The 23,960-nt window shown below is 30.2% G+C and overlaps 2 protein-coding genes across 5 annotated transcripts in view; one reads left to right on the top strand and one right to left on the bottom strand.

Moving 5' to 3' along the window:
* Positions 1-22,998, top strand: part of LOC145312838 (zwei Ig domain protein zig-8-like) — a 52,456-nt gene extending 29,458 nt beyond the window's left edge. The window contains exons 6-13 of the mRNA XM_080152076.1: positions 5,024-5,104; positions 5,681-5,799; positions 10,046-10,120; positions 12,212-12,339; positions 17,180-17,239; positions 21,466-21,539; positions 21,724-21,776; positions 22,314-22,998. Coding sequence (XP_080008202.1) covers positions 5,024-5,104; positions 5,681-5,799; positions 10,046-10,120; positions 12,212-12,339; positions 17,180-17,239; positions 21,466-21,539; positions 21,724-21,776; positions 22,314-22,441 — 718 coding nt within the window. The 3' untranslated portion in view covers positions 22,442-22,998. The remainder of the gene's footprint in view (positions 1-5,023; positions 5,105-5,680; positions 5,800-10,045; positions 10,121-12,211; positions 12,340-17,179; positions 17,240-21,465; positions 21,540-21,723; positions 21,777-22,313) is intronic.
* Positions 1-23,960, bottom strand: part of lig (ubiquitin-associated protein-like lingerer) — a 498,059-nt gene that overhangs the window by 235,544 nt on the left and 238,555 nt on the right. The window lies entirely within an intron of this gene.

Genomic DNA, 23,960 nt, shown 5'->3' with positions numbered 1-23,960 from the left:
ATTTGCCTGTGGAATTTAAGCTTTGTAGGGTATGGGGCAGACATCTATAAAGGGGTGTTAAGAAACTAAAATCTATGTTTATTATTATGTCTGTTATAATTTTATAGATGTCGGTTATTATATTTACATAATACAAATAAAAGAACATTACTATTTATATGCCGGCTGTACTTCTGCTATTTTAACTCGTATTTGTCGCTCAGTTGCTTGTGGATGTTCCCATCCATTAAATAAATGTATAAGAATAGATGTATGATCCAAACAGCTACGCTTTTCCTTTGTTAGCAAATTGCTCTCTGTTCTTTTCTATAGAATTGGCTGTGTTTATATTTCTGATTCTATTAGCTGATTTCAAAGACCTATTACAAAATAGGGAAAAGCCTTGTGAGCAGAGTTACATGCCCCCTCTATTCTTTTACATGGAAATCCATTTCATTATTGAAAATCAAAGATTTATGAAAATAAATAAATGATTATTTGATTCTGATTAATTTTTATTACAGATAATTATAATTTTATAATATTTTTCAAGTGCGTGGGAATAAATATATCTAATTTATAATTTCAGTTAAACAAGGACGTTGACGTTTAATGATCAGAGCTCGGGAAATCAACCTTTTTTTTATTTTAAAAACCTAAACTATATATGGCAATCCCCTTTTCTTTAAAAAACAAGCCAATCCTTAGAAATAATAGGGGAAGCTTTGGTTTAAATAGAAAAAGTCCAAGGTTTGGGACGCGCGGGTTCGAATCTCTACTAATGTGGAAATGGAAAGGCGTATTATCTATAGATTTTATAATTAATCAAGGAAACAAGAATTGTAGGAAAATGAAGTCAAAATAATGCATTATTTACTAAACAAAATTTAATTGAATTTTAATTATTTACCAAAAGAATACAACTCTCTTTGATTTTCAAATAAAATTAGGTATAATCAATTTCTATTTACAAAGAAAACCTTTATTCCCTCTTCCCCTATCTTGTTAGCAAACACTTAACAACTCAAGTAAGGGTGTTGTAATAACCATAATCTAAAATCAACTACCTTTGCAAATTTATGGCGAATTTTTTTTTTTATATTCATTGAACTAAAGGATGCGCCCCTAGTGTCTGTGAGCTTTATGCTCAAAGGGGTAGGAAAAATGGACTAAAACCATCCCAACACTGAATTATTGAATACAAAAAAGTCTAAAACAATCCGAATTCTATGTGAAGTTTCCCTAGAATGGAGATCAATCGGATTAGTCGTTATTAGTCTAGAGACAAAAAACCTTACTACTTTATACTAGAACTAGCGGATACGCCTCTAGAGGCTTCTAGGGACACGTAAATTGTTTTTTTTCTTCAATCTATTCTAAAATCAGCTATTTATCAAAAATATTTTTTTCGCCGATAGATGGTGTTTTTAGCTAATTGCAAATTTTTTTTGTCGATTTCTCTGGGGAGGGTTGTTGTACCCTCCCACAAAATAGTTATAAACCTTCTCGGGACCTATGAGTATCTACCCTGTTAAGGAGAACCCGATCGGTTTAGCGGTTAGCTAGATCCTTCGGTACAAACAAACAGACAGACAAACACATATCCTGTTACTTTATTATAAGGATATCAATAATACAAATTAGAATGATGTCTGTCCGTCCGTCCGTCTGTTAATTAAGTGTTAATATTCTTGCACCCTTGATTCCATGTTTTCTTTGACATTTCATGATTAAGTATTAAAAGCCAAGTATCTTATAATTCAATTATTTTGTGTAATTTCTAACGAATCAGTTTATCAGAAAAAAGGTTTTATTCTTAATTTACAAGAAGCGAGGCTAACATTTAAGTGTATAAGTCCGTCCAAAATTCTTTTTTTTATCGTAATTGCTTTTACTAATACCACAAATTACTCAATTTCTAGGATGACAACAAACATAAGTAGCAAAGCACAAAAATTGTGGATGCATTAACGGATAAAGTGCGTTATATAGCAGATATTCACTATTCAACAAAACATATATACTTAGGTTTTTGTAACATAACCGACAGACCGAGGGCCCATGTAAATCATATACTTGATGCTCATCATATTAGAGAACCTTCACAAAAAATGTCAGCCAACTGTCCTAAATAGCAGCTAAGAAAACAATTCATTCACCTAACGGTGTCTTAAGCCAGACGGATGGACATTTCTAATTATAAAGTGATTACAAACCGTTTATCCTTGTTTTAACCTTTTGCTTTTAAAATTTAATCGATGTCAATAGAATCATTTTTTTATGTGCCTTTCCTAATCTTTCTATGGTTAAGTACAAATTTAATAAAGTACATTTTCTCTTATTAAACTTCATTAAAAAACAGATTCAAATTCCTGATAATTTATCTGTGTTCATGAAAATGAGGAAAAAAAGTTTGAAAACTAAATTGAAACTTTTGTTTGTAGTGGTCTTAGTGTTCTAAGAAATGCACAAGAAAAAAAATACCAAGCACTTCACTTATCAACTTAATATCATTTTTTATTAACATTCATTTTATTTCCTTTTTAGTTAAACGTACATACATTGGTGATTGCTAAATTAGACTGAGATTTTTATTGTTTGAACCCAAGTCGTTATGAAGTAGGTTGTGGCACTTTTGTTAAGCTCAAGCAACACAGTCAAGCAAATAAAGACTTAACATACTCTCTAAACCTGACCCAAACATGGACATCCAAACGGGTTTTAATTTGAGGCGCAGTCGAGGATAACACAAGGCTGCCAAGCCCTGCTATAATCAGTTTTCCTGATTCGTCTACGAATTGCAAAATTAAAAATCATTGTTAAGTAATATAAACAAACAATGCAATTAATGTTTTAACAGGAAAGTTATTATACATGTATTCCATGTTGGTCAGTCTGTTATTCCCTTTTTTATACACACTACTTTGCAGAAACTTGGTAAACTTGAATCATATTACAAAACGTTTATGTCTGTTTATGGATAATACTTTTTCTCGTATTCATTCGAATCCGGTGGATAGGAACCGGTTCTCATCCATATGAAAAAACCATGTCTAGCATTGTATTATATCCAACTTTCTACGAATATAGAAATGTACAATCATAAGATTAAAACTAAATAACTATTCTTAAACAGGGGCAGTCCGTCTCGTCAACAATTCTTCAATAATTCTTTAACAATTCTTGGAAAATCACCAAACCTACCATGGTAATTGTCAGCTGATATAGCAAAAAAAAGGTGCAACTACTTCTATTATGTACTATTGTTCATTTCAGATAGTATAAATCATAAGCTATCACCAAACCTCGTTAGCTTAGAATTTTAGAATTGCCGTCTGCTGGTGGAACAAAACAAAGATTTCTTACTAAAGAATTTAGAATTAGGGAGATTAAAAAATATTTTTTAAAACTTCTTAAAATTAAAATCTTTATATTTTTTTCTTATCCAAAATATTTGTAACTGTTTAAAATCAAAAACAAAATATTTCAAAAAATTTTTAATCCTAAACATTTTCAAGCACTTTGTTTAAACCCCTGAGGTAGGTTAATGCAAAAGTTTCAAAATGATTCAATAAATAAATAATATCTCACTTTATGAATCTATAAAAAATGAAATAGGACAAATTCAACCCTAACAATTTGGATCTTTACAGAAATATTGAAAATAATTAGAAAATAATCAAACTTATGCCTAAAGCTCAAAATTAAATTCATTGTTCATTTCTTATCAAACAAGGATGACAACGTCTATGAGAGCAAAGCTCTGAAACGATAGGACAAATGGACATTAACACTTGTAGAATGTCAGAACTGAATAATCAGAATTTAATTGTATAAGAGTCGAAGCCAAATTGTTAGTAAATTTGTTGAAAAACTGCTTAATACAGAATAATGTTTATGGACATACTCACATTTCTAGGACTTGATTATAGAGTTGCTTTGTTGTCCCAGGAATCAGCATACCAAATCAATAGGACAAATAGATCACATAAAAATTTGTTATTAAAAAGTAAAAAAAATCAACATAATGTTTAAAATGAACATACGGACATTCTGGTAATGATTATAGAGTTGCTATGCTTTCTAAATTGTACCTAACTACTACAGGAATCACATGCAAAGTTTTAAAACAATAGGACAATTCTAACAAGCCACCCCTTTGATCATTTTCAATTTGTTTTACATTAATGGTAGGGAAATGGTGGGACTCTGTGCTCTACAAGGCAATTTGGGGGAAATTACCCATATTTTTAATGATTAAAAAGTTTGTAAGTTGTAATATTTGGAGAAGATTAGAAGTTTTTAGGTTTATTGCAGTACTTATTAAATCATGATTTCAGGGAAGCTTTTTTATTTTACTTCCCTAATTCGCAACTTTTCTCCAACGTGTTTAGCCATTAGATACAAGAAGTTTCCAAGAAAGTCAAAATTAAACTACAACAAATATCATAAAATGTATGATTGTGAAAATACATAGCTATGTAGTTCAGAATTTTATTGCTAGGTGTCGTAAAAACCTTTTTTGAATTCAAATTTGTATATGAGATAAATATTTAAACAATCTTAAATATTTTCAAAGTATTACAGCTATCCACTATTTAGGATTTTTAATAAATTTATTCACTATTTAACATATAATTTACGAGTAGTTTATGATTTAGATAAAATACCTAAAAGATGTAAAAAAGGCTTTAATTCTGCTCATACATCTTTAAACTGAATGTGCACACAAACTCTGACAATCCTTTTAGCATGGCTTTTAGTAAACAGAGCAAAAAGTATTAAATTAATGCTTGAGTTTATATCAAATTCTGCCAAAAGTTGCTTTATCTCATCATCAAGTTTAAACTGGAAATCTAAGAAATCAGCTCTATAGCATTGTTTGCCAGAATAGCCTTCCCTTGTCCCTGATTCTTAAATGTTGCTTTACAACCTTATTGCTTATCATCAAATATGTTTGTTAAGTAACAAGCTGATATTCTCAATTACACTTTTTTTTCAAAAAAGCTTCGCTTCCATCAAACGTTAACAATATTTTTTTCAGACAGTCAGATTTGGAGATTTTATCAGCAGGACAATTGAAAGTGACAGCAGACCCAAGAATAACTGTTGCACATGATTCCAGGTAAACCAGGAATCTAGGGATAAGCCAATGAAATTTTTGAAGATTACAGTAGCGTTTGATTCTTTGTAATCTAGGAATTCGGGTTATGTATTAGTGACAAAAAGGGCTTAAAACAAGAAAATTATTCCTTTTAGTTAACATGTATATGGATTAAGGACAGATAGATTAATTTTTCCATTAAAAGTTGCATATTTGTGATATTTGAAAAGTCAAAAAATTGGGTTAAAAATGAAAAAGCCTAAAACTTCCCATGGATCTAAAGGAAGTTTCCCTAAATCAATGAACTAAAAAAAACGTTATTACTTTATACCTTGACCTAAATATGACACTGTGTGTGTGTGTTTGATTATTTACTAAATACAGGGAAAAGGAAATGATATTCTGACTAACAATTCTTAAGGAAAATTTCCCCACAACCCCCTTCCCTTTTTTCACCCCTTCTTACCCATCCCTCTTCAGCCATATGAAAAAAACAAAATAAACCCCCAGCTAACTTCCAAAGGTTTCGTGATTTTTTGTAGAATTGATTGTTACGATAGCTAGCCCTGACTAAATCCATTATATATTTGTTTTTAGATTTGGAAGTTACAGCCTACAGATAGAGAATGCTCAAAGAAGAGATTCTGGAATGTATAGCTGTCAGATAAATACTGTACCCATCAAAGAGCTAAATGTGAAACTTATTGTAGAAAAAGGTAATTTAGATCTGGTGCAAACGTTCCTGGTAACGAATATTTCCAAACGGCTGATTGCTAATGGAATAGCTGGAATAGCCATTTATCAATAATGCACAGATATCTCATAGATCACATAAATGCGCGAAAAAAGACTTAATTTGCACGTTTTTTCTTTAGTAAAGCTTTCCACGTGCATTATTTGGGCTATTCCAGATTAATTACAGTCTTCTTATGACGCTTAACGGCTATACTCAAAAAACGCCTATCTCAGATCCAAAAAATGATGAAAAAAATAACAAAGTGGATAAGCAAACTTAGACTTTAAGATAATAATGTAGCTATGAATACCACAAGAATGACAAAACTGAATCTTTTTTTTAATCTACTTTTTGAATCATACTTTATTTGTCTTTTAGAAATACTATGTGGTTATGAAATCTATTCTATTATATATTAAAGCTACTAAAGTACATTTTCTACTCCTAGGTTCTAGTCTCTAAAATTTTACATTTTGACTAGTCTTATGAAAATTTTAATCTTAGTTATAAAACTTAATTATTTAAATTGACAATTTTAATCTGCAAATTAAAATATTAAATTTAGGCAAAATTTAAAGGTTTATTTAAAAGTTTTAATAGACTAAAGAATGTGTAGGGATTAAATTGTATAAGCCAAAATTTTCTAATATTCTTTTTTATTAACATGTACCTTTATATTCTTATATCTATTTCTTTACAATTTTTTTCTTTATTTTTTTTATTTATATTTATACATTGCAATTTTAAAACACATTTTCTGCTGACAAATTAATGACATTTTTAATTTATTTTTCTCATAGATGTTATGCTTTAGAAGCTTGCTCTTTGATATTGACTTTGTCACTTGTTTCTTTAATCAATATTTCTTTAAAAAAAACTCTAGAAGATGGGTAGTGGTTTAAAATAGGAGTACTACTACAAAATTGGAAATTACCTAAAATTCTTGTTTCCAGAACTATGTACGTACATATTACATGGATATAAGTTTATATAATAAGCAAATTCTCTACTTGTATTATATACGTATAGAACATAATAATCATGGATATGACTTATCTTAGTACATAAAAATAAAAGATACATTAAATGTGGACAAAGGGATGGACAATCTAAGTAAGAAAAACAAAGATACAAACCAATGATTACCTATTGGGGGCTATATGACACTTCGGGTACAAGTCCTCTCCGCGGCACCTTGAACCTATTATGCATGCGCTCAAATGCAGGGAATTAAGTAAGGTATTACTAAACATAAAACCAACTTTTTTATTGCACAACCTTTATCTGCAAGTACAATGAGTTGCGCCTGTTTTGGGCAAAGATATTCCCCCTGCTCAAACTTTCAATGTCGCGGATCTGACATTGCAATAGCAAGAACCATTTTGAAGGTCTTTAGTTTTGATTAAAAAGACTATCTCCCCTTTCTGACGACGAGCGGATGCGCTATGTATTATGCTACAATAAAGATCTCTATATGTTTATTTTTTCCCCTTGATTATACAGTTCTGTTATTATATTAATACAGAAATTAAAATTATTCTGAAAATGTAACAAATCAGATCAGAACCTAAAATATTTTTTCTTTGTTGCATCACCCTTAGCATTAAAATTCACAGCCTAAATTGCCTTTTTACAAATATTAAACGGTTTGCGGAAATGGCAATATACAGAAATGAAAGCAGCTGATTTTAGCGCATCTGGATAATCTTATCTATTTTGAAAAAAACAGGGATAACAACATCCAGAACTAATAAAAACAAAAAAATAGGGATGAAAAAAACTATAAACCTAAAAATAAAAACAGATAGAGCTACAGATTGCTATTTATTTAGGGAATCTACATTCATATTTTCAACCGCATATCCTTAACAGCAGCCGAGATATACTCATTTTCACCATCTTACAGATGTACATACTGACTTTCATTTCAACAGAGTGGGTTCATTACTACTAAATTCATTTCATAATATATCCAATGGACAGGTATATGTAGTAAATTTAAAATATGTACACACACATATGCACACACACTAACACATACACACACACTCATACACACACACTAACACACACACCCACATTCATCTAGAATTTGAAATCAAAGGGATTGAATTATGAGAACGTGTTTAACTTTGTGAATCCTGGTATCAAGGATATGGATTCTTTTAAATAAACCCTTTTGTAAAAGTCAATATTTTCAGATAAAAGTACAGAGAAAAATTATTTTAAGTCATTTTATGCGTTCTTTAAATTGTTGTTCCATAACATTTTATAAATATGTCGTAAACCTCATTTAAACAATAATGCAACAATAGATTTATTAATACTTGGATCTTATACCAGATTGTCTTTGAAACTTGTAGCTGGCTAGAATATTGACCTCTCCCATAAATAAAACATATCTGGAAAATATAATTTTTAAAACAAACTGGTTTTCTTGAATAGTATATAACTCTTAATATAATATATTATTTTTATTGTTGAGGTAACATTTATCTGTCCCTAAAGCTTTGCCAACCATGTGTTTGCAGATTTTATATTCTGTCTTTTATTTTTTGCAATGAGTTAACCATAATCCTAATGAAATAAGGATGATATCATCCATAAGAGCGAAGCATGACATATCAGACAAATAAAAATTAACAAGTACAGAGCACTAATGCATTTAATATCAGGAATAAGGTATAACCAACAAGCAAATTAAATCTAAAATAATATTTGGGGGGCAAATGGAGAGGTCGTCAATTTTACGATGTGTTGCCCCCCAACGACAGCTGAAAAACATGTATAGGTTTCGTGATTTTCTTCCGAATTAATTTCGTTATTGGTATGAGCTGATTTAATATGCAGGATTATATAAAAAGTCCAGGTGAAAATTCCATGTTATTTTATCTAAACATTACTTTCTATGTACTATGTACATGCTTACATTTTAAGACGTAATTATAGAGCTGCTTTGAATATAACATTCTGGGAGGGAGGGGATATTAGGCTGTTAATTACGCTACACCCCAAAGTTTTATTATAACATTTTCGTATTCGTTGGCTAAACAACTTTTTCAATATTTATTGAATAGTTCATTAAGTGGAGTGTCCAAACGTTTCAAAAACTAATAACAGTCTACAGAATGTGTAATTTGTGTATAATCATTGGGAATGTATATCAATTTTTCGGCCATTATCTTATCCTGTTTGATTCCTTTTAGAAAAGTATCATAACCTTCAATTCGTAGAAGGTACGCCCTCCCCCCTTCTTCGATTTCAACACAACCCAAAAATAAGTGTTTTATGAAACATATGAATATTCATAAATATTTTATACTAATTTAAATATTTTTATATGTATAAGAATATTGAAGTTACTATTAATTAGGTTTAATTGTTATACACTTCTTTACATTTGCAATCCAATGCATAATAAAGTGCATACGAAAGTGGGGGAGGGGGGGGGGGGTGGTAAGATTGTAAGCAGAAATAGGACATCTAAAAGTTTAGCCAAAAAACAGGATAATTTTCTTCTTTGTAACTTACTAGCGGCTGCGCCCCTAGCCTTCAAAAGTTTTTTGATTTGAAGGGGAAGTGATGAAATAAAATATAGCATAAAACCATCAAAAAAACTTTAAGCTATAAATATTAAAATACCTATTACCAACCCAGGACCTAATTTCATCTTACCTGAAATGGACAGCTTAGATATTGAAATCTTAAGCTTTTACTTTATACAAAAGTATAATTTTGGAGCTATGCAATTTTTCTTCAGATGACATATCCTTTTTCCTTGAGGAATAGGTTAATAACGATAAAATGTTATGACTTCAAACTTTTTTCTAAATTGAAGAAAGTTTTTAAAAATGTTTTTATAATGACCATGAATGCTTTTTAAAATGCTCTTTATAATCAATGCTCATTTAATTAAATTCTTAGTTCATCAAATATTATTTTCTGTTTTTTAAGTAAGAACATTTACTCTATACTAATGAATAAGTCTGCAGTTTCCATGAAGTTTTTTTTGTTCTGGTTACTACTGTTTTCTGTATTTTTGTGATAAATGTATAAGTATTTAGTAGAGATGTATATTGTATAACCCAGATCTTTTTCGTACATATTAAAATCACGAAATCTCTCTTGGTTTATGTACATGTTGATTTATGAAATCTATTTTTTTTTGTTTAAAAATCACCTCATGAGACAGTAATTTTATAATGTTATAGACATAATTTTTGTAGGTCGAGTAGAGGAATCCTTTACAACAAGTCGGACAGAAACTTCTCCACGTCTTGAAAATGAAGTCATCTCTTCAGGTAATCAAATGTAAATAAACGCATTACAGACAAAATGACATACAAATATGACTTGCGCCTGTTATAGGCAAATACATTAACCAGCATTTCCATCAAAGGGCCCAGTCGAGCACATAAATCCCCTATTATTTTGAAATTTTCTTCATGACTTAAGGGATGCTAATCGTTTGTTTGATTATTATTTTAGGTACGATTAGGTTAGGTTATAGTGGGCATTGGATAGCCCTGAAGGGTTAGGCATCGCATGCATAAGCCTCACAGCGTTCAGGCATATGTTGTATGTTGTAATGGTTTACACTTGAAGCAGCACATAATAAATTTCACATAAGATTAAAAATTTGATCAAACACTTTATTTTAGTCAAAGTGACATTAATTCAGATCGAATAAATGTTTCTTTATCTATAATACAAAGTATCTTGATGTCTGTCCGTCTGTCTGTTCGTCTGATTGTCCGTCTGTATGTCTGTCTTCAGCCCCACCCAGAAACTAAAAAATCCCCCCCATTTTTTGTTTATGGGGAAGTTGGTTCACATAAACTACGGGAAGCACCATTATTACTTAATTTTATTTTTTTAATTACCTCTTGGGGCAAAGCCCCTAGAGGCTAGGGGCGGAGCCACTAGTATGTACTATAACTTAAGATGTTTAAATTTAATAATACATGTAGAGCACAATGTGAGGGTAAAAAGTATAAATGTTTTTTTTTATAGAGACACAAGAACGTAAACATAAATTGCAGCGAAGTTTTCAAACAATGTTTTTTTTGTTCTACTTGTTTATATTTTATCAATGATATACAATCTTGTTTGAATTTATATACATTAATTTTAATCCTTAATATAAAGTAGTATTTTTTTTTTAAATTTAAGATTTTAATAACTACTGAAATTATTAAGTTCTGATATTTAGAGAAGCTTTAAAAGGTCTTTTTTTAGGCTATTTTATTTTTAAATTAAAACCTTGAGATGGTTTTAGACTCTTTTCTACACAAGCCATTCCTATCCCTTTGAATACAGAGTCCATAGATGCTAGTAATAGAAAGGCTTTGCTTGGAAAAAATAAATTCATGAATTCAAAGTTTTACTTTTGAGTGTAATTCCAGCAAACAGCGACCAAAATTTATTACTTTAACCACTTTAAGTTCTGCCGGGGTAAAACTTGAAATTATTATTCCAAATTTAACTTGAGTGTTGGTTCCAGGATGAAGGTTGGGTCAGTTGAAAATTCAAAAAATTCTATAAAAGTTATTATTACTCATTTTATAGATGAAGAAAGTGATATATATTTTTGTTCTTTTCACTTTTTGTCAAAACAAACGTGATAAAGTTTGTATGTGACAGCAATTTTTTACCCCTGTTTTTTGTTAGTAGTGAAAAAATTAAAATTTTCACAAGCATTAAAAGTTTTAGTGATTTCTAAGAAGATTAGGTTTTAAGGTTTTCTTTATGTTTTTAGATTTTTTTTTATATCTTCGAAAAAAAAAATTAATACTTTTGAAAATCATAGAGAGAAAGACATCTTCGAACTGAGAAACATTGAGAAAAAAATACTCGGATGAAAACATCCAATAATGTTTTCAAAAATATCTCTAATGATCCGTTTAAAATGTGTTTTTTGTTTTAATAAATAATGTGAGGTGTCTTTACTACTATCAAAAGTTGGCCCCAAAAAGTTGAATATCAAAAGTAATTTTTCACGAATAGTACACCTTCCTAATATCCGTGATTATTATGAAGACCTTGACCTCTAGAAGCCAGTCTCAATCTGCATCAATTAAACCTGGAAAATTCCCACTTTAATATGATTTATTTCTTTACCATATCTAACATGCTTTAACGTGAAAAATTGATTTGAATTACAATATGTTTGGTTTATTTTTTTCACATAAAATGTAGCTTACCATAGTTTTACCTTTTTGCCAAATGAAAAATTTAACATGGAAAAAACAAAGATTTTTTACCAATTAAAATAGATGAAAAATCTTCAATTTAAGTTATAGAAATTTTGGCCTGTTAATTGTATTTGTAGGTGTATAAAATTATAATACAAAAAATGAGAAAAAAAGTTATTTAAAGGATATATATTTCAGACCCTAGTTCCCAAAGCACCACAATACTGGAAGGTCCAGACATCTATTTCTCAGCTGGTGGGCTGGTCAACCTTACCTGTGTTGTTCATTCTGCCATTCAACCTGGAAGGATATTCTGGTATCACCAGGTAAACTTTTTTCTTAACTTTTGGATTGGTTAAAGTAGCCTATTTTGTTCATACTTTTAAGCTAGTTAGTAGGTCAACCTAAGCAAATTCTGCCATTCAACCTGGTCGGATATTCTAGTGGCATCACAAATCAAATTCATTTACTCAGATTCTAGCATTATTTAACAATAAAAAACTTTTTTTTTAGTAGAAAGGAATATGGAAAGCTAAAGGGTGTTAGAAAATAACCGATCGCTCACAATTTGAACCACTATAAGTACTTCAAATCTTGGAGATAGACCCCATAATACTTAAAGTTTTTGATGAAGCATGTAAAGGCCTTTCTTTAGACACCTTAACAAGGTTTCTAACTTAATCTATGCCAATTTGACATAAAAAAGACATTCCCTTCCAATTTGAGGCATGACGGCTCTGTCTATTCCTAGTTCTTGATGATTGTCTTGTATTTCTTTTTGATGCCAAATTGGCTGAGATTGTGTTAGAAACCTTGTTAAGGTGTCTAAAGAAAGGTCTTTACATGCCCCATCAAAAACTCCAAACATTATGGGGTCTATCTACAAGATTTTAAGTACTTATGGTGGTTCAGATTGTGAACGATTGGTTTTTTTAAAGACAAATTTGTAATAAAAGATGAACTTTCGGCGTAGGGCAAATTTCTCTGCAAGGGCTAGGTCTTAAGCTCTAGGGCTCTGGAAGGGTGAGTAGATTCAAAATTCAATATTGTTTTCTTATTGTCATTGCTTGGGCATGAATTGTATTATTTTTTATTAGTTTTGGACCAAAACTGTAAGGTTTAAATTGAAAAAAGTGAAGCGATTGGTTTTTATTTTAATACCCTTTAATAGTAAAATACTTAAAACTAAATGGTTGAATGACCTACAAACCAAATTAATAGAGAAGTTTCGCAATAAAAAAGAAAAAAAGAATAAATACATTTCAAATCTAACTAGAAGTAGTAATTTGTGTAAATGTAAATACTTTCTTTGTCAAACTTTATAAATTGTTGCCAGGATGATTTTTATATTTCCATCAAAATGTCAAAAAGTTGTACTTTTCCTCAAATATTGCTCAAGAAAGTACAGGGTGCGTGTGCAGTTACAGGGATAGTACTTTTCAAGAAAAAAACTAATTTTCATCAAAATTTTCCAGTTAAGATAAATTTACAACATGTCATACGTCGAAAAATTCTTGTCATTGTTTATGGAAAACATACTGATCATAAATTTTAGGGCAAAATTATTTGATTTTGTATGTTAAATTATATTGGCATGCTGTGATTGTTGTTCATAATGAACATGAATAAGTATTTTATAAAAAAAATTTTGTGAATAGTTGAAAATATATATTATATTTTAAGAACAGATCTAAAGTATAGATGTTTATACAGACAAGTACCTCCCTTCCTTTTTCAACGACCTTTTTCGTCTGCTTCTAAATTATTTTCTGCTACTTGGCTGTGTTGATATTGGATGATTCTCAATGACCCAATAGAAAGGTTGTACAAAGCGGATGCGATGGGGAGATACAGTTATTTAACCCTTTCTCCCTCTAGTGTTTTACTCTAATATATTAACAATTTATGATATTCAGTCAGTGAATACAAGGACACAATATACAATTCGTAAAAATATTGAGCCATAATATATTTTCTCGTAGTGACATATCCCTGGCTCTTGGTGGGTGAGTGTTTTCTTGAAATATTTTAATTGAATTAATTGAGTTCATGCAAAATAATCTGTATCAAACACATAACATTAAGTAATACAGATGACATGGTGTTTTTAGTATCAAAAAAACATATTTTTTTTATTTCTATGGCATTTTTAATAAAATTTCGGATCATGGAAAGAAAACGAAGTAGCAGGTTTCGTCATATTTTCACAGTAGCTTTTGAAAGGTTATTCTAGTTTAGGTTAGGTTAAAAAAATGTTAATGTTTCCCCCGCAGGGTCAGGAAATCTGCCCCGCAGGGGTTATAAATTAGCAAACAGTTACTGTGAAAATACGACGAAACCCACTACTTGGTTTTTTTCCATGATCCAATTTTTGAGTCTCAAAGGTTGACAAAACAGATTGTAAGAAGTTTGTGTTTGCTAAATGTTATTATCATGTTAAGAACAATCTTCAGTTAATACAACTTATGAGAAAAACAATATCCAAGGATAGCGTAGCTATCAGTTTAAATTATCTTACTTAAAAGACTTATGCCCACTTCACAAACATCGTTTAGAGGTTGACCGATTTGTTCTGTAGGTCGACTCAAACAAGTACAATTAACAAATGCATTTTTAAAATCGGTCAACCTAAAGCTTCTTTAGGTTGACCTAAAATTTCCAGAGGTCGACCTATGTCTTTTGTGAACTAGGCTTTACAATCTTGTAATTGAATATAACATTAAAATTGAACATTTATTTTAAGAGGATAATCTTGAGAATCTAAAATGATGCAATAGATTTAAGGAAATATGTCTTAAATAAAACGAACAGATGCTAATTGTTGTGAAGTAACGCAAATAAAATTGCAAACATTAAAAGGTTTCCTTCTTTGTAGAAAGGCTGGAAATTAGCCTGTCCTTATGTCAGGGACAGGGTTAATTATTCATACATTTTAAACAATTTGAAATAAGAACATGTACAAATAAAACAGGAAGTTTCTACCAAAGAGCCAGCCATTATTTTTAACTCCAGCGGGTTACGGCATTCCGCGTAGTTAAGACATTAGGAGAAAAATACCCCCCCCCCCCCATCTAATTTTCTATTTTAAAACATAAGGGGGTGGAGCAGTTATTGAGAGACAGAAATTATTTAGACAACACGTTTTACTATGCAGTGTTCTCAAAGCTTAAGCTCGCCTACTTTTTCTTTCTGTCTAATTTTTGCTCTTTAGTTTTTTTATTTAAATTTAATATTTTTCCTCGTATTCATTCGAATCAGGTGGATAGGAACCGGTTCTCTTCCATACGAAAAAACTATGTCTAGCATCGTATTATATCCAGTTTTCTACGAATATAGAAATGTCCAATCATAAGATTAAAACCAGTTTTTTTAGCCGGTGCCTCCGGCACCGGGGGGCTAAAAAAACTAGTTTTAATATCATAATTGTACTTTCTATATCCGCGGAAAGCCGTTTATAATACGATGCGAGAAATAACTATTCTCGTATTCATTCGAATCCGGTGGATAGGAACCGGTTCTCATACATACGAAAAAAATTATGTCTAGCATAGTATTATATCCAGCTTTCTACGAATTTAAAAATGTACAATCATAAGATTAAAATCAGTTTTTTTAAACGGTGCCTTCGGCACCCCAGGGCTGGTTTTAATCTTATAATTGTACATGCTATATCCGCGGAAAGCTGTTTATGATACGATGCGAGAAATAACTATTATCTCATTAAAACTCTGTACTTAGAAGATGAGACAAGTTTTACATTGTTGACTTTGAATAAAATGCATGAAAACTTGTCCCTTCTCTAGGTAACGGAAAATTACTCTGTGTCCTTTAGTAGAACATAGATTACTAGGAATTAATTAATAACATTAAAAAGTAAAATCCTTCATTATTCAAATGGACAAAATTTACTCACCCACTGGATTTCTTTTTAGAAACTATATGAATATGCAATTTAATGATACAATTGTAAGACGTACTAGCCTTCTAATAATGTCTATAGAGTTGTTTTGCTTTTAGATTCTATTATTTCACTACAAATATAATTTAAAAAAAAATAAAATTCATTGGACGATTTAAATCAATGATTAGTTCGAGCTATATGGTATACATACAAAATGACGTTTGTGTATACTATCTATTTAAAATAACACTGAAATGGTTCGCCTTTAAAGAAGGTAAAGTTGAGTCGTGGTACGGGGTATTATTGTCCATTTTATAATGACGGGATTGTGCCAATCTTTGCAGTTCTAGGATGAATAAAATGTAGGGCATCCGCCAGCAAGCCTACCAGTAATGTTTACCCTCAGATTATTTCAAAGCAAAGATTTTCTATAATTACGGTGATATATTCAGTCTATCGTAATAGATTATTTCAGCGCAGCAACTCTAAATAATTCATTGTCTCTCAGTTTTTATAAAATAATTTGCCTTTGGATTGATTAAACTTTCAGTTTAGACTGCGCAGTAAAATGTAAGTTAAAGCTTAACATAGTCATTTTGTATAGTTTTAAACATAATAAGTCATAAAATCTTTTTTTGTCTGTTGAAATAACATTGTAAATAAATACAAACGCTGTGCAAGTATTATAGTCAAAATTCGTACTTATAAATTTGAAACATTAACATTCATAAATCAAAATGTTCGAGATGGGCAAATTTGTGGTTACAAGCTAGATAACATTTCAAAAAATTTGTTTGTGTATGTTGTTATTCTTGTTGATGCAAAATTATTTACCCTAAATAAATATTGTGCACAAGAATAAGGAAATATAATTTTTAAAGTATATGATTTTGGTATCATTTTAAAAATCTAAATATTGATTAAATCAAATATTAATGAAGAACAATAACTGATAAGTAGGACCTATGTAGGACTAAGAACACACCGGGTTGGAGCACCCCTCAGAGGTTATAAAAATAGAGGTATGGAAAGGGGCATGGGTTCTAATAAGATATAATATGATTACTCCAAAAAATCACTACTTATACTTGGAAGTTACAGAACATTATTTAGAGAGTTAATTTTAAATGGCATTCGCTGCAATGAGCTACACACAAAGAAGTTCTTTTAGGTCACACAAGTCTAGTCTAGAAGAACAGAAGGTTGTAATAACAAGCCCTGATTATATAGTAGCTCTGTATTAAAATTAATAAATCTAATTTCAGGGAAATGTGATAAGTTATTATTCAAGACGTTACGGAGTCAGTATTACTTCTATTAAAAAGGTAATAAGTTTATTAACTCTAATAACCTTTGCTATGACCAAATACATAATACCTTTAAAATAACTTTAACTTACCCTAGTTATAAAGTAGCTTCACTACTAAAAGTGGCATTGTTACGTAACCTAATAGATAATACCTTTCCAATTACCTAATCTGGTGAAAAACAGTGCAAGCGTGCAAAGTTACAACAAAAGGAAAGAATAAACAGGGAAAATATCACATTCCCAAAAATTAGAATGTTTAACTAAGCTCCATAGTTTAATGTATATGACAAATTTTACTCCTTAAGTCAAGGAAAAAACTTTAAAAGTTGTTTATATTGCCCAAATACAATTTACATTTGATAATACTAAGCTTCTGTATATAGGCCCTGGCATTCTCCCTATTCTTAGTATTACATTCATATTTCTGATAAATCTAATTTTATACCTGCATTCTAAATATTTGCTTTGAATTGTTAAGAAAATAAACAACACACCCAAAAAACTATTCCGTATACGTCCTTGTAAACGTGTGCAATCATGGGTAAGAGTTAAAAATTGCCAGTAGGGATACACAAAATATTCAACATTAAATTCTTGCAAATTTTATCCTCAAACTTGGGGAATGATATTCTGAAAATATTTAGTAAAACACAAAATTCATGTATATTATAATACGGATATGTTAGAACGTCATAATGGTAAATCTAGAAAAGGTTAGACCTTTAACATTGTCAAAAAATCTAACTACAAATAAGAAAATGAGTTACAAACAAGTGATATTCTATAAAATCAATAAATACAAATTACAGAACTACAGGACATGCATTTTTAAAAAATAATCTAGAAAATACAAGAGAATGTTAAAACTGGTTAATTTATAGAATAAGAGCAAGCTACTCTATGATTACTAGCTAAGTTAAGTTATTAACTAAATTAACTAGAATTACTAATTACTAAAGTTATTCCAACAACATGAATATTGTTTTCCCTTGTTTTAAAAAAAACATACATACACACATTTTATTTCGTTACTGACAATATTTACTAAATTTTTTATTTTAATTCATTTATACTTTATTTTCACTGTATAGTGTATATTTCGAAAATTTTAATTATATGCCTATAACTTAACTGTTTCTTAGAAAATGAATTAGCTATTTCAGTGTAAGGTAAGGTCAAGAGTAGCTTCATTCATAAGTCTGTATAAAAAATTGGCATATTATTACTTGGATCTTACACTATATCTTTATAGCCCTAAAAAAGTAAAACACAAAGGGCTAAAATAACGATTCACTCTTTACCCCACCCTCTCCTTCCCTACTGGATGAGCTATCTGACTAATAAATGAGATCCATGTTAGCACGCAAAATTAACGACAAATTATCCTCTGTCATAACATCAACGTATATTCTATATATGTGTATTTACATCATATGTATTTAATCTTTTTCTGACCCGTTTAACAATTGTATCTGAGGATACTTGTCCATTTTTAAAAATTTCCTCCATTCATTTTAAACCTGAACTGTAAAAGTTGAAAGAAAACAGAATATAATCTATTTGAAGCAGTGCCTAATGGATAGGTAATTCATGAGAAATAAATAATATTTAAACAAAACTTCGGATCAAGGAAAGTAAACCAAGTAGCGGGTTTGATCGTATTTTTACAATAGTTTTTCAATCTTTAACATTTACCTAACCTAAAAAGCCTAAATTAACCTATCAAAACTATTGTGAAAATACGACGAAACCCACTACTTTGTTTTATTTCTAAGGTCCAAAAAACGTATCAACTAGTAGCGTCCTACAAATAGAAGGGTAGAGATCCTTCCCCCCAGGGGCGTCCAAGCTTTTTTTGGGGGGGTAAAAATTTGTTAAGGGGGGGGGGGGGGTAAAATGCCGCAAATTTTTACCCAAGTGGTAAAATTTGCTTGTGGGGTAATTACCCCCCCTGAAATCTGTTGGCAGGGGTAAATTTTGTTTACCCCCCCAAAAAAAAATTCACCCCCGGGTATTAAAATTTTTTTTTGGGGGGGGGATAATTTTTTTGTTAGAGATTTTTTATTTTTGGAGGGGGGTATTTACCCCCCAAAATTGTTTGGAGGGGGTAAATACCCCCTCCTAGATGGTTAGGGGTGCCTACGGCATCCCCAGGGTAGGGGTAAATTTTAAATGGGAGGAGGGTAAAATGTTGTGAATGATATTGTTAGTAATAATAATAATAATACAATATATCCATGTATCCCTGAGAGTTAAGGAATATTAGTTGTGAATACTATTGTTAGTAATAATAATAATAATAATACAATATATCCATGTATCCCTGAGAGTTAAGGAATATTAGTTGTGAATACTATTGTTAGTATTAATAATAATAATACAATATATCCATGTATCCCTGAGAGTTAAGGAATATTAGTTGTGAATACTATTGTTAGTATTAATAATAATAATACAATATATCCATGTATCCCTGAGAGTTAAGGAATATTAGTTGTGAATACTATTGTTAGTATTAATAATAATAATACAATATATCCATGTATCCCTGAGAGTTAAGGAATATTAGTTGTGAATACTATTGTTAGTAATAATAATAATAATACAATATATCCATATATCCCTGAGAGTTAAGGAATATTAGTTGTGAATACTATTGTTAGAAATAATAATAATACAATATATCCATGTATCCCTGAGAGTTAAGGAATATTAGTTATGAATACTATTGTTAGTAATAATAATAATAATACAATATATCCATGTATCCCTGAGAGTTAAGGAATATTAGTTGTGAATACTATTGTTAGTAATAATAATAATAATACAATATATCCATATATCCCTGAGAGTTAAGGAATATTAGTTGTGAATACTATTGTTAGAAATAATAATAATACAATATATCCATGTATCCCTGAGAGTTAAGGAATATTAGTTGTGAATACTATTGTTAGTAATAATAATAATAATACAATATATCCATGTATCCCTGAGAGTTAAGGAATATTAGTTGTGAATACTATTGTTAGTAATGATAATAATACAATATATCCATGTATCCCTGAGAGTTAAGGAATATTAGTTATGAATACTATTGTTAGTAATAATAATAATAATACTATATATCCATGTATCCCTGAGAGTTAAGGAATATTAGTTATGAATAGTATTGTTAGTAATAATAATAATAATAATACTATATATCCTTGTATCCCTGTGAGTTAAGGAATTTTAGTTGTGAATACTATTGTTAGTAATAATAATTATACAATATATCCAAATCCATGTATCCCTGAGAGTTAAGGAATATTAGTTGTGAATACTATTGTTAGCAATAATAATAATACAATCGACACGCAAGGATAAGAGTAAATACAAAGGCGTCAAAACAAATAGGAACTCATTTGTCCATAAGTAGCGAAGCAATAATACAACCAGCACAAAATTATAACTCGAAAAGGTCTATAACTAAATAGGGGCGTAGCCGCTAGTATATCCTAAAGTAGCAGGATCTGTTTGTGTGTGTACCAAAAGATCTCGCAAATCACTGAGCTGATATGATTCTCCTTTACAGGGTAGTTTCTCATAGGTCCTAGGAATGTTTATAGCTATTTTGGTTGAGGGTACCACCACCCTCCCGAGATAAATTGCTTCTAGAAAATATAACCTCCCAAAAAATTGTTTTTACTTTTTTCTGCTTATAACTTCATCCGCTAGTGTTATAATAAAGGGGGGTAATCTTTTTTAGTTTTGTGCAAATAATCATACCGAAATTCATATCGTTTCAAACATCATTATTATCAGATTTAACATATACTAACCAAAAAGCTTTTTAGAGAAGCTTTGCTACTAAAATGTTAAGCAAATTTACATTTTCTGAAATATAACATTCTATATATCATTCTAGTACTATTGCTGTAATATTTATAATTTTCTGATTAAGGTACACATTCAAGGTTTTATGTACTTAAAATGATAATTCTATTTTAAAAAGTAGTGAGATTTTTTGTCTGAAGGTTAAGAGCTCAAAAAACTACTGAACTGTTTAGGGAAGGTTCAATTAGGTCCCAGGATTGTTTTAGGCTGTTGGGCCAGTTTGTTCATCAAGTAGGATTTGAGAGAATGGGGTAAAAGGGGTATATATGAGGATCGTCGTTTTAGCCAGCTACAGTTTTTACATTATCAGAGTAAATGATAATCTGATGTAAGATCCAAGAAATAATAAATCTATTGTTTTAGGAAAATGGGGATACGCGATCAAGTTTAATATTGAAGCATGGTCAAAGGGAAGATGAGGGAACCTATACATGCAGGTTAGTATAGAACACAAATAGCGTTAAACTTAGCTAAATATGTCAGGTTTTGAGTCTAGTTAAAACAAAATACTTGGATTGGTCATTAGAGACAAAAGAAAACTTTTGATATTTTTAAAATTATGTTTTACTTATTTTGTAAGATTTATAAAAGAAATGTTAATTTTACTATTTTATTTTTTAGACCTGAAAAACCAATTTTGCAACCGGCTGAGGCGAGACTCTTCCTTATTAATGGTAAATTTAAATAAATGGGCCTAAAGGGACTAGTTTGTTCGATAATAGCCTTATAATATAACTATTAACTGCGCCACAAGCATCTAGGGGCTTTGTATTTAAAATAGAAAAAAGGGATCAGAAAAATATCCTAAAACCGTAACAAGTCTTAAATCTGAAAATAAAACAGTCCAAAACCATCCCATTCCCGGGAAATATGTGAAGCTTCCCCTTAAAAGAGAATTAAATAAGTTCAAGAGTTTGTAAAACCTTAAGCTTTATACAAAAAACTCAAATTTAAATTTTTGTCTCTCCAGTGCAATAGGAAATTAGTGTACAGCGGGTCTAGAAAACCTGGTTAACATTATACTAATTCTAATATTTGTCACTAGATGTCTCCACTGAGGCAAGCATAGCATACAGCGGGTCTAGAAAACCTGGTTAACATTATACTAGTTCTAATGTTTGTCACTAGATGTCTCCACTGAGGCAAGCATAGCATACAGCGGGTCTAGAAAACCTGGTTAACATTATACTAATTCTAATATTTGTCACTAGATGTCTCGAGTGCAGCAAGCATAGCGTACAGCGGGTCTAGAAAACCTGATCAACATTACCTCTCCCTCACTCTTATTTCTCTCATTATGTATCTTTATTTTCCTAAATTGTGTCTGCATTTTTATTAATCTTATAAGTTTACATGTGAGCCTAAAACTATTATTTACCAAAATCTATCTTATAAGCATATCTTATATGTCATTAAGGTAAAATAGGAAAATTTGCTTATATCAAAGATTGCTTATAAGATGGATTGCTATATTACGAATGGGTTTGGGTAAAACTTATATTAAAAGATGAAACATATAATATGTAAACCCCTCTTTTTGGTCTAGCTAAATTATAAGTAAACTTTTCATATTTTTTTTCTTTTTAAATGGTTATAGTGATAAAGAAATAAAATATAAATTTCATGTTTTTTTTTAACAAGTACAAATTTTTCCTAATATTTTGTTTGGATGAACAAGATATTGCATAATAGACAAGTGATTCTATGCATGGGTAGATAGAATAATTGTTTTTTATCCCACTTTTTTTCGTCATTACATATTTGTGAATTATGAAAATCAATGAAGAAAATGTTATTTGATATTAAGACTTAAATATAAACCTTGAATATGCTAGCTATATTTTAATTTTGATCATGCCTAATTTTGATAATAATACATGTTTGTTTCAAGTTGAAGTTTTGTTATTTTCTTTCCAAGAAAATGAGGTAGCAAGGTTTGTTTGTTTGACATAAAGAAATGGATGTAGAATATACGTTGATATTATGATTTAGGTTGCCCAGTTCGTTCATCCAGTAGGAGGAGAAGGGGTGGGGTAAAGGGGGCGAATTAAAGTATTTTAGCCCGCTGCAAGTTTAACTTCATTATAGAAAATAAAAATCTGGTTTATTATTATGTATAAGATACATGTTTCATTTAAGCTTTTTGTTTGATCTAGGATTTCTAAATCACAATATATTTTGTACATCCACTCCCCTCATCTCCATTGTATGATTTTTTTTCTTTCCATAATTAATATTTTAAACTTTGGTATTTTTACAGAGCTCAAGAATTTTATGCATATTTCCAGGAATAAATTGAAAGTTAAAAGTTATTCATGATCTTTCAAAATAATAATACATTATAGCTGCAATCTTGTAAGCAGAATTTTATGAATTTTACTTGCTGTCAATTGATGAATATTTAAAAATTTAAACCATAGCGAGGTTTTTGACACCCTTTATGCGACACGAGCAAAATGTCAGCAGAGTGGTGTTGGACAGCTTTTACCAACAAAGAAATTAATTCGAGAAAATCACTACGCCTCTAATTTAATTTTAGCTGTCGTCGGGGAACAACACTTTTTACGACCTTTTATCTGCCCCTTAAATATTATTTTAGATTTATATCGCTTGTTGGATTTGCCTTATTCCTGGGTGTTGGCATGAAAAAGTGTGTAAACCCATCTTATCTTCTTTGGTAGAGTGTTTTAGCCACTTACGACCTCCTGAACATTTCTTATCCTTAGAAAAATCATGGTAGCCTTAAATATAAATGTGTCTGTCTTTTATCAGTAAACTACATATTCCTTAATTCCTGGCCAGCGTCAACTGCACTTTCTTCCTTCCTACTTGTTTTCTTTTCTCAGAAGTCATATTAT

This window comes from Acartia tonsa, chromosome 2 (assembly GCF_053477335.1).
Source record: "Acartia tonsa isolate MP-2025a chromosome 2, ASM5347733v1, whole genome shotgun sequence".
Taxonomy (NCBI): domain Eukaryota; kingdom Metazoa; phylum Arthropoda; class Copepoda; order Calanoida; family Acartiidae; genus Acartia; species Acartia tonsa.
Note: the sequence above shows the minus strand (reverse complement) of the source record. Positions and strands in the feature narration are given on the sequence as shown.